The sequence below is a fragment of the Acipenser ruthenus genome, chromosome 9 (assembly GCF_902713425.1).
Source record: "Acipenser ruthenus chromosome 9, fAciRut3.2 maternal haplotype, whole genome shotgun sequence".
Lineage (NCBI taxonomy): Eukaryota > Metazoa > Chordata > Actinopteri > Acipenseriformes > Acipenseridae > Acipenser > Acipenser ruthenus.
In genome coordinates this window covers 32835279-32847177 of record NC_081197.1, presented here as the reverse complement: position 1 = coordinate 32847177, position 11899 = coordinate 32835279, and the positions used below count along the sequence as shown (strand labels likewise).

At 40.3% G+C, this 11899-nt stretch overlaps 1 protein-coding gene across 1 annotated transcript in view; it reads left to right on the top strand.

The window, feature by feature from the left end:
* Positions 1 to 306: 306 nt before the first annotated feature.
* Positions 307 to 11899, top strand: part of LOC117406215 (prolactin receptor-like) — a 58352-nt gene continuing 46759 nt past the window's right edge. Inside the window, exons 1-2 of the mRNA XM_034010152.3 lie at positions 307 to 602; positions 11710 to 11809. Coding sequence (XP_033866043.3) covers positions 522 to 602; positions 11710 to 11809 — 181 coding nt within the window. The 5' untranslated portion in view covers positions 307 to 521. The remainder of the gene's footprint in view (positions 603 to 11709; positions 11810 to 11899) is intronic.

The following is an 11899-nucleotide window of genomic DNA, read 5'->3' as shown; positions in this document are numbered from 1 at the left end:
TAAAATAAGGATTCCAGTCGACCATCTACAATTTATAGACATACCTTTATGTGTAAATTCTATTTGATAGGAAATGTTATTTAGTTTAAAAATAAATAAATAAATAAAATACAAATGTTATGGAGTCATGCAGCATCACTCGAACTCAGAGTCAAAACGAACCAAAAGTCCCTTCTGTTTACAAGCGGTGAGATTGTGTTTTGTGTTTAAATGAGGTTGGGTGAATCTGGGAATCACCCATCAGGTGGCGATGGACCATACCGAATCGTTCATACAGAACAAAGGAGCACCTTTGCGGTAAAACTGTGGACGTTTTTTTTTTTTTAATATAAATTAGTACACGTTTAGGCAAACGGGGAAGGAGTAACAGTAACCTTGCAACCTACAGTCTGTAAAGAGCAGCGCATTTAACGATTTGCCGAGGACCAAGAAAGGCAGTCTCAAATCAGATCAGCTGCACTGCGTGGTCTACAAGTACATCTCATACTGACACAGCGCTGGGACACCCTGTGATATACAGTATGCAGCCTTGTAAAGTTGCTCTGGTTTGTGACAGACATGTGAGAAGCCAACCAAGAGTTAACTTAAGACATACTTTCAAGGTAAGAATTGGTACGATAAGTACTACTTGTCTCTGTTAATATCGCAGAGACTCGGAGGGTGCTATACGACACATCATTCCAAGATGTAAATTAAAAATGATAAACAGATTTTTACAAATTATGGAGTAGAATACATTCAAAAAAGATGTATAGTCGTTTATAAATGCGATGCTTTTTTGTGCGTTTAGGAAAATCAATGAATTGTTCATGAGTAGAGAATTATGCTTTGTTTGGCCATACAGTAAAAGAGAACTGTAGATTTGAACTGTATCGGGGTTTCATATTATTAGGCATGGGACTCATTTAAAAAAAACTGTTTTAAAGATGCGTTACAAGTCCATTTAGTCTCGGTCACAAGCATGTGTAGTAGAACATGAAATTGCGTGGTGTGCTATGTAGATTAACTTGTTCAAAACGTTTTGAAAACGTTAGGTTTCTAACGTAACCCTGGTTCCATGAAAAAGAAGACGACCACCAACGACATTATTTATGGGATATATGCCTGCCCATTGGGTAGATATCGCTGAGCTCTCTATATCAGAGCTGCCGGTAGGCCCCTTCCTGGGATGACGCACTCGGTCCCATGAGGGAGACCGATGCAACCTCGCGGTTGGTGGTCGTCTTCCTTTCAATTCCAAGACGACTACCAAGTACATTATGTATGGGATAATGTATACCAGGGTTAGCGGTGTGAGCTTACACCCTCAAGGACCCTTGTGCCTAACGAAGGCAGGGCAGGGTCTACCACATTAAGGCGGTAGAACCTGGAGAAAGTATGCAGCGTAGCCCAGCTAGCCACAGTACAAATATCGGATAGTGAGGCCCCTATGAAGAGGGCATAGGGCAAGAGACTGGGTCATGACTCCTGGTCAGACACCAAGTCTGGAAATACTTCCAGTTATAGGCGTACAACAACCTAGTGGAATCTACCCTAGCTTTCTGTAGTGTACCCACAACCGCATCTGATAGCCCTAGGTCTAACCAGCAGTCCCTTTCAGGGACCAGACCGATAGCTGGAACCTGCCCGGTTCCGGGTGCCAAAGAGTGCCTCTCGTCTGGCTGAGGAGATCCATGCGAAGTGGGATCTCCCAGGGGTGGCCTTGTAAGAGCTGGCACAGGGTCGAGAACCAGATTGCCACTATCGTGTTGTCTGTCCGAATCAACACATGTGTACCCCGCAGCACTGGGAGGAAGTGGTGGAGAGCAAGGGAGACCGCTTGCAACTCCAGCATGTTTATATGCAGGGACACCCAGCGGTCCAGCCAGGATCCGCGTACTCCTCTGCCTTCCCAGACCACCCCCCAACCCAAGTTGGAGGCGTCTGTTGTCACCACTTGGCGGTTTAACACTACTCCCATCCGCACACCCTCGTACAGGTGAGAGGTCATCCTCCACCAGTGTAGGGCTCCTGAGCACATATGAGACACTGTCAGCCGACGGTGTCTGTCGCGCTTGGGATGGAGGTGGAACGCACTGAGCCATGCCTGTAGCGGGCGCATGTGAAGTAGACCCAGCTGAATGGCTGATATGGCTGCGGCCATCAGACCCAGTAGTTTTCTGGCACAATACAAGAGTGACCTGCAATCCTTGTTGAAATAAGGAGAGGCTCTCTTGGATAGCTGCTACTCTGTCTTCCGACAGGTATGTCGCATCATACTCGAGTCCAGCCGGAGCCCCAAGTACGTCGTGCACTGCACCGGTGTAAGCCGACTCTTTGCATCATTGATGGTGAGGCCCAGCCTCGCCAGATGCTCTGTCACGACCGCCGTGTGGGCCACTGCTCCCTCTCGTGACTGGGAACAGATCAACCAGTCATCAAGATAGTTTATTACTCTGATCCCCTGCAGCTGCAGGGGGCCAAGATAGCATCCACGCACTTTGAAAACGTACAAGGAGGAAGGGAGAGGCCGAATGGCAGCACAGCGAACTTGTAAACGCTTACCTAAAAGGCGAAGCGGAGATACTTCCTGTGATCTGGATGAATGGGAATGTGAAAATATGCGTCCCGTAAGTCCACGGTGGTAAACCAGGCGCCCGGCCGGACTGACTGGAGAATGTGATGGTGAGTCAGCATCTGGAACCTCCTTTCTTTTAAGAACCCGTTGAGAAGCCTCAGGTCTAGGATGAGGCGAAAGCTGCCATCTTTTTTGGGCACCAGAAAGTACCTTGAGTAGTACCCCTCTCCATGGGAGGTGGGGTCTATGAGGCGAATGGCTCGCTTGCGCAGCAAGACGGGCACTTTGTTCTGAAGTACCGAGGTCTGGAGAGGGTCTGTCATGAAGGTATTCGTGATTCCTCGAAAGGGAGGCGGTCCCAAGCGGAACCCAGGTGTCCGAGGTGCAAGCGCACCAATAATACAGCTGGTGTGCCGAGAAGGGGGTCTGAGGCCGCAAGCCTTCAGGGGCCTTGCTGGGGTTGTGGCTGGTCAATCTGGGGCGGCTGCCTAGGGTTGTGGCCCTGGAACTGCCTCCTGGGATGCTGGTGCGTGGACTAGCCATGAGGGATGTTGACCCTGCAGGACTTACAGGCGTGGAACCCGGTTTTTCTCGACATCATTTTGGTGTGTTCTGCACCGACTGAACACAGCGTGCACCGAACACTGCTTGCACTGGGTACACCCTGAGCTATAATATATATAGCACCGTGCAATCAAGCAACGATTGCACCGCGTGCACCGAGTACTGCGTGCACTATGCGTGCTGAGCACCTTGTGCACGAGTACCGCGAGCACTACGTGCACTGCATACTGTGCGGCGCCATGCGCCCCTGCACTAGAGCTGTATCACTGGGCACCGTGCGTACCAAGTACCATGAGCATTACGTGCACCGTGTGCCGTGTGGCACCGTGCGTCCCTGCACTAGCGCTGTAACGCCAGAGAGAGGAAAACACAGGCTTCCTCTGTCCATTGGAACCTACCTACAGTACTTACTATTAGCATGCCAGATATACACAGAACTGTATTCTAAGCCTGTTAAATGCTCTTCAACAGTGCTGTCATGAGTGGCACCTCAGTCTTTTCCAATGCAGAACCTTGTTTTGTTACTCAATCAAACTATCAGGTTGAGTTGAACAATTGGAACAAGGCTCTAGGCTGCTCAATTCAGTAATAAAGGACATGGTTTGAACAAGGTCATGGACTGAAAAGGGACACACGAGAGTATCAGTACTCTACAAATAAAGCTTAAGGCCAGTCAAATTCACTTCTACCCCCACTTTGCATACTGTATTTCAGTAGTCCTTCCAGCAAATCAGTGGTTCTCACAGCATAGTGGCATCCAATCAGTAAATAATATGCTTCCTGGACCTACAGCCAATAATATTGATGCTATTCTTTACAAGGTAAGGTATCCTCCGTGGAATCAATGGCTTTCTCTGGCTTAGAGCATGGTTTGAGTGAGTAGCCCTGACACAGCTCACAAAGCAAAACATATCTACAAATAAAATAAAATACAACATTTAGAAAGGGAATTTTTTAAAAATTATATTATACTTTTTTTTAAAATATTGCACTGCACCTTTCCATAAGGGAACTCTGTTTTCAGGTTTAAAACTAGCAGCCTATTGAAGAGCTTTTATTTAAAGGAATCGCTAAGTTTAGGCAAATAAAGTGTTTATTTTAATAAGCTGTGCCTTAAAAATGATTAATACTTTCAAAACTCAATAAAAGGAAGGATCAATTGGGCAGACATATTGACATGTATCGTAATACAGTGGATTCCCTTGCGGATACAAACGAAACCGAGTAAAATAGTCTTACTACGGAGCTGATCCAAATATAGGGAGATGTTCAGAGCTTGTCTTGAGATGGGAGTTTACTGTACATACTAGTAGATCCAAACAGCTGTGTTTGTTTTAATAGGCTGTCTATAGCAGGTAGGATCACAGCACAATGCATCAGGATCAATACTACTGTATTTTTGTGCTGTACAGGTGATTTAGAAAACCAGAAAATACACATTCTTGAGTGGGAGATCTTTTTGTAAATGCTGTCAAAATAATGTCAAGTGCAGATCCATGGAGGCTGTGATGAGATTGTATGTACTGGTGAGACCACGCTTAGAGTACTGTGTCCAGTTGTGGTCACCACAGCACCAAATGGACATTGTGGCCATGGAGAGAGTCCAATAAAGAATAATCCCAGGTCTGAAAAAGCAGGTTAGTGCCCAGCATGTTTCAGCTTCTGTTTGGTTACCTGATAGAAAAACAAACAAAGCACAGCAGGAAAGCACAGCGATACAGTAGATCAGAATAACACTTTCGAAATAATTCCTTTTCCGGATTCCTCAAGGAATGCTTTGGCAAATTCAAGATTTGTGCATGTGGGTGAAATATTCAACAGCTTCCCTCCATCTCTGGGATTGTATAGATGGCATGGTCATATTTTACAATACTGCACAGCTGCAAAGAAGAGCCCTTAAAATAATATGATTTTCCAAACGTAAAATAAGACTTTAGTCCTTTTTAAGCTTGATGGCCTAGAAATGAACAACAATGTTTCTAAAGTGAGATGACTGTTTGTCAGCTATTAGAATTATTGAATGTACTCACCTGAATTGTCACTGTGGAATTATTTGAGCAATATTCTGTAAAATTACATGCCTCTCTCTAGCCATTATTATTATTATTTATTTCTTAGCAGACTCCCTTATCCAGGACGACTTACGGTTGTAAACACAAATAAATTTCAAGAATCACAGTACAAGTAATACAATTAAGAGCAAGATAAAAATACAATGACTTTGGTTCTAGCAAGTACAAGTATATGACATCAGGGTGTTTAAATGGAAAATCTGTTCATTTGTTCAAAAGAAACACAATTATAATGTAAATTATCAATGAAAGCTCTCTGTTATTACATTGCTTTGGTTAAGTGGTGCTCAAGTCTAAGGCTTTTCAGAGGGCTTCATTTTAATGTATGTGTTGTTGGTGTGGGCTTCAATTTGACATAGAAATATGCAGGGGGTTGTATTTGGGGGGGATACATACTAGAATTAGTCACTTTTGCTATTTTTTAAAAAAGTACATCAAATCTACAGTAGGTTGCAGCATTTTTCCTCATCATTACGGTTATCATGGATTTTCATGAAATTTACCCATTGCTGTGTAATATGTAGTTCCCTGTGAAAATTCCTATTTTTGAAAGACATATTTTTTTGTAACTACAAAATAAATACAGCAAACGGTTGCCTTATAGACATCATGGCAGATTCAAAGTGAGGCTCGGTATGCAGCTGTCAGCTTCCGGCAGCCAGAGTCTAACTGCAGTGGAGTTGTAGTGTGAAAGAAATATGGATCTTGCATCGTTGTGTCTTATTCTCCATGTGATCCCGAGAACAAAATGTATTTTCATCGCTTTCCGAAAGCGATGTATCTTCACATAACAATATGAGAAACTTAACCTTGTACTTGGTGCAGGATGCTGTGTAGTTTAACAAATTATTTATAAATGGGTAATATTTTATAAATAAATCCAAACACATAATGTATATATAGTAAATTATACAATTATACTTTGCAAATTATATAGTGTGTTTAACCCTGTAGTGTAATAATCCCACTTTTTTTTTTTGAATACTCATATTCAGAATACTGCTGATCTTATTACAAATAGGCTATACTTATTAGTACTTATTTGGAATACTGAGTATTCTGAATAATAATATATTAGCCTGTACATAAATGTGCTGTTTGTGGTATATGAACACATTTAATATGAATTCAGCACAACTGCACAAGATTCAAAGCACATAGGTAACTTTATACATAGTCAAATATGACATTCAACACATCGTAAAACGCTGGTTAATTCATTAGTTATGAAGAATAACACTATAAATGTGCTCAACATTCGTGGGACATCCTGTATATGGTGCATCTACTGATGTAACAATGAAGGGATTATCAATTAAAAATGTATACTTGAACTTTATTTAACATCTGTCATATTACTTATGCAGTACAGCACATATTTTTATATTTAAGAAATGATGAAACAGATTACACAGCAAAGTGGTAACACTGCAGTATACCTGGGCGTGAGCTTCTGTGACTGGGTTTTACAAGTCTTAATTAACGCATGTTAAAATAATACACAGTGTGTTTGAATAAGTAAAGAGTTTATCACAAAATGCATGACAGAAAGGGCAGTCTCTGGCCTCTTAACTGTATTTAGAAAGAATGTACAAACACATGATTGATACCAAGACACGTAGAAACAATACACAAACAGGTACTTAATATCAACACTGGACATATTAGTTAAATTAAATGCTCTCAAACTAAAACTGACAGATAAACACTTTTTTGAGGATATAAGTTAACACAGCACAGTATTCACTTTCCGATCGTCAGATAAGACACTTGCTAATTCACCTTCAATCTCATGAATGTAACCCTCGATCCAGTTGCTGTACCCTTTGTTGAATCATCGATTTACTGCACATATCAGTGGCTGCGGCAGCCATGACAGTAGCTAGCACACCAGGCCTCGTTTTCAATTCCAACATGGCCGCTACATGAATAAAGTCCATTGGCGCACTACCTGTTTCACCACATTTAGGAACCTGGCAGCCGGTTTAGTTTGCTTCCGGTAAATGATTTAACACACTGCATAGAGCAGCCTGATTTCTTTTAAATGTCTTTAAAGAAAAAGACACCAGCTGCATCAAAGATCAGAAATATTTCATGAAGGGGGCATTTCACATGTTGTTATTTTTACATTTATTTATGTTTTTGTTTTGTTTGACAATTCACCAATGGTGAAAATAGAAGGTCTTTAAAAGGTGGACATAAAAAGCGAAATATTCTACAGTTTAACATTTAGTGTTGTTCAGGTAAGTATTTAAACATTTTAAGAACATGTGTTGTGTAATAACTAGAGAAAATGCTACATTTTGAATGTGACAATACTGTTTTTTTCTGCTTTAAAAAATACTATGTTTAATAGTGGAATATCTTGAAATACCTCTTTTTAGAGTGAAATGCTGTGAAATAAGCCATTTTTTACAGTGAAACAAATACAGCCCATGTCATCATTAATTGGAGAAGTTGAGCCTTCTTTTGTTGCTGTTTCTTCAATTAAGCATTATGGTACTTCAGGGTGGTGTTATAAGAAGACTCCTGTTTCTTTATTCCGTCTTTCAGCAGGGAAGCTATTGTAGTGGTCGAAATGCTGAGTAAGGAAAGGTAAAATACAAAGCACATAGTTAAAATATGTTTACTTAAATTGAATTAGTAGTAGTAGCATATTGGCCCAACTTTAGCACTGCACATTACCAAATCTATTTTGTGCTAAAAGGGAATATTAATAGAAACATTTAACAAATAATTCCTTTTGATCAGAGATGACAAGTAGAACGCTCCAGTTACATCTGCTGTAGAACCAGATGGCCATGCGTAGTTGATGCATATGGTTCGTGACTAACCATTATTGAAAATAAAACACAACTGAACCGGCTGGTACCAAGCATTTTTGATGTGTTGTGGCATACAGCAGACAAGTCAACTCCGCGATTCCAAGCAGACATTATTTGTGCTAAAGGTCCTTAGCAAGCTTTATCACAATTGGACAAGCCGTTCTAGTACAGATATGCAAAAGGAATGTTCTTGTTAGTTTATAGGAGGTCTTCGCTCACTTTTGCAGGAAATTCAGATCTGTTGTGTGTTGCATATTAATCTTTCATTTATGAACGCTTCACGTGCACTGCAAAGGGAATTGAGTAGTGCTGCAAAAGGTGTCATTTATTATTTATTTATACAGTGCTCAAGGTTGAGTCTGACAGTCAGAGCACAGATTACATTATTTTATGTAGTAACAGCTAAAATCCAAACCAAACCATGTCAAATTTAAACAAAGCAGTTGTACTGAAAAAGTGTAATTATACTTTTATATACAACCCTGGATGAAATAGGAAAAACTGAAGCAGAGTAGCAGCGCCGGGTTACCGGGGAAATATTTTCACTGTTCCAAGACAAGTGGTTGTGCTGGCCAAGTGTAGTCATTCCTGAGGTTACCAGCTGATGATGAGCCATTACTTCATTGACGTATTGGATATAAAAGTTTACAGCTCCTGCTACCTGTTTATTATTTTTTTAAAAGGACTCCAGTTGTGAGCTCAGGTTGAAAGAAGCGGTGTAGCGGCTGTGGAACTTTAGTAACGAAACCGAGATGTGTTTGTACGGAACCGTGGCACGTGAGTCACGTCAAATTCAAATTAGTTTTGTCTGGGGCTGTAGTATAACTGATTGGCTATAATTACGTGTTTATATAACTGTATATTTGAGAGAATATTTACATGGTCTCAGTTAAGTTTGTGCTGCTAATGTGCAATGTACCGTATGTAATAGAGACCATATTTGAAAATATTCTGAGGTCTCATAGGTTATTACCTAAACAGTAAAGAAATATCCAATATTTTCAGTAGGGCCATGGCATGTTAGATATATGCAATGCTACCAATAATTAAGCAAATATACTGGCTGAATCAATGTTCTGCTTTCCTCCGATACCTAAGCTTAAAAAGTATGTTAGTATCCACTGTGATGCTCTGTTTTACTTTATTTATTTTTTTAACCCATGACAGTATGAACAATTGGAATAAAGATCTGTGCCTGCCAAAAATGGCATTGTTTTGAAACTTATATTAGATGAACTAACATGAAATATACACTAGCAGTATTGACAGAAATACATGTAAGGAGTTTCCACAGCTTGTCAGCCTGTTTTCAGGGTTAACAGGCTATTAATTGTACATTGAGAAATACAAGTGAAATACAGGTCAAGGACTAGAAATTGTAGAAACCTCGCATTGCGTTGTTTTAAAAGCCTACTCCTACATTTGAAACTTTGTTGTTATCTTTATCACTGGGAATCTTACCAAAAACCACGTTGTGTTACAAGGCCTCACTAATGGTGGGTCCTTTTGCCACTCAGAAATGATTGCTGCAGTATTATCCCTACACCCCCACTCGACCTCCCGACACCCCCACTCGACCTCTCCGCTCCGCCTGCACTAGAAGACTGGCTCTACCTCCGCTACGCTCCCCTGCCTCCCGAGCCCGCTCCTTCTACACCCTTGCTCCGCAGTGGTGGAACGACCTTCCTACAGATGTCAGGACTGCCCAGTCCCTGACCACATTCCGGCACCTCCTTAAGACTCACCTCTTCAAACAGCACCTGTAGAACTCCTCTGTTGTATCCTGGGACACTATCACCCTTCATTTAAATGTGCTTTATTTTATTCTTATCTGGCCCCTATTTTACTGCATTCAATCCTGTACTTCAGAATACTGTAATCTGCCAAGTGTTTAACCTGTAGTATTTCGTACTTAATCATATCCTGATGTAACTATCACTATTTAATCATATCCTGATGTAACTATCACTATTATCTGCTGTATTATTGAATTGTGGTTTGTCACACTTGAACAAAAATTATTGTATTTCTTGCTCTTATTGTATTACTTGTATTGTAACACTTGAATGTATTTGTATTTGCTTGCGATTGTAAGTCGCCCTGGATAAGGGCGTCTGCTAAGAAATAAATAATAATAATAATAATAAAATTAAGAAGTTGAGTTGAATATGTAGGTGTTAATAGGGAAGCTAGTACCATAGGAATGGTCGAAGGGCATTCTGAGAAAGTGTTTTAGAGGAACAGCGAAGCAGTAGCAGGTATAGGAAGTACTGTAGACACAACATAAAAAACAAACCTCAGAAAGTCAGAAAGCCTCTCTCAGAACATTACAGCCAAATAAACTTCACATAAACCAGGGATCAATTAGCATCCTGAATCGTCATAATAAATGCATGTTTCAACAGGTGCAGTTCATAAATAAATACAGGTTTACTAAAGTATAAAATGTATGAGGGTAATTTAGGAGACATACCGTATATTGTGCCATAAAAATTATCTATAATGAACTATAATTGAATTTCACACAAAAGGCAGGGGATCTACACAAACACGTGGCAGGCTAATGGGTTCTATTGAACATCTGATGTTTGATTTCCTCTCTGCTTTGGCAGATTTTCTGGGTAAATGGAAAATGGATCAGTAAATGTAATCTGCTTGACCTGAAAAAGCCCTGAGAACTTTAAGCATGTTCAATAAATCTAATGTGAACAGCAACATCTTATTTTATGCTCTGACAGTATGTAGATATCCACAGAGCTTTGCAAATGTTTTTAGGCTGTTCTTGAGAAACCAAACAATATCTTATCAAATTCATTTTAAACAGACCTTTTAAGAAAATGGCACAGTATTTTTCCATCTGCACTATGAAACTAGTCTGTAAACTAGATCTGCAGTCTAATGTGCATCCAGACTTTACATAACCATCATAGCCCGTCTAAATGTATCACGTTTTTGTATAACTACCATCTGGCTATTCATTCATCAACATACAGACAGACAGTTGGACCAACAGAAAAACAGTAACACATTCAATATTTTATGCTGAAGAAAGTCACAATGCCTTTGGACAAGCAGTGTTTCCATTAGTTTATCAGGTCTGCCATCACGTGTGGTGGAATGCTTCACACACACCAGAGGGAATTGATGTTTTCTGTTCAGTTCAGTTCTCAAAGAGTTTGTTGTTAAATTCACCAGTGCAGGGAAAAAAACTGTGAGTTTGAAGTGGCCTCGCATTTCTTTGATTTGATGAGTCAGAATGGGGAGTAGAAGTTTGAATTAATTCAAATTGTTTGGCATCCAAAAGAAGGACAGAACTAGGTACACAATTTTGATAATTATTTACATATAGTTTTCACCCTAGAATTTTTTTGATGATTCATCAACGATTTTGAGTTTCCTTTGGTGTCTAACAGCAGATTGTTTGACATCCGAGTGCCACTACTGACAATACATTTTTTGCTATTGAATTGAAACTATATTTTATTGTGAACTTAGGCAAAAAGAAGACTGCTGTCAATGGCATTTCTGTTTTTCATTGCTGTTGTTTTGGGTACAATGTCTATTATGTATTGTACAGCAGTACAGAGGCGGCTCTTATTTTGAAACATGTCTTGAAAATACCAGCACGTCATGTAAAAGATTTGGACAGTACAGCTGCTCATGTCTTCTTTCTGTTGTGGTTTTCCTACAGGGCTGTTGTGTGCACATCATGATGCTGAAGCTGGTGATGCTGAGTCTGGCTTGGCTTGGTGAAGGAAAAAAGATTGAAACAAGTTTGTTAAAAGCACAAGGTAGGTACAATAAAACCTTGAGGCATGTCCTGTGGTAATATTATTTTCCAAATGAAGCCATTTCATGAGAAAAAAAATGTGTTTTTTATA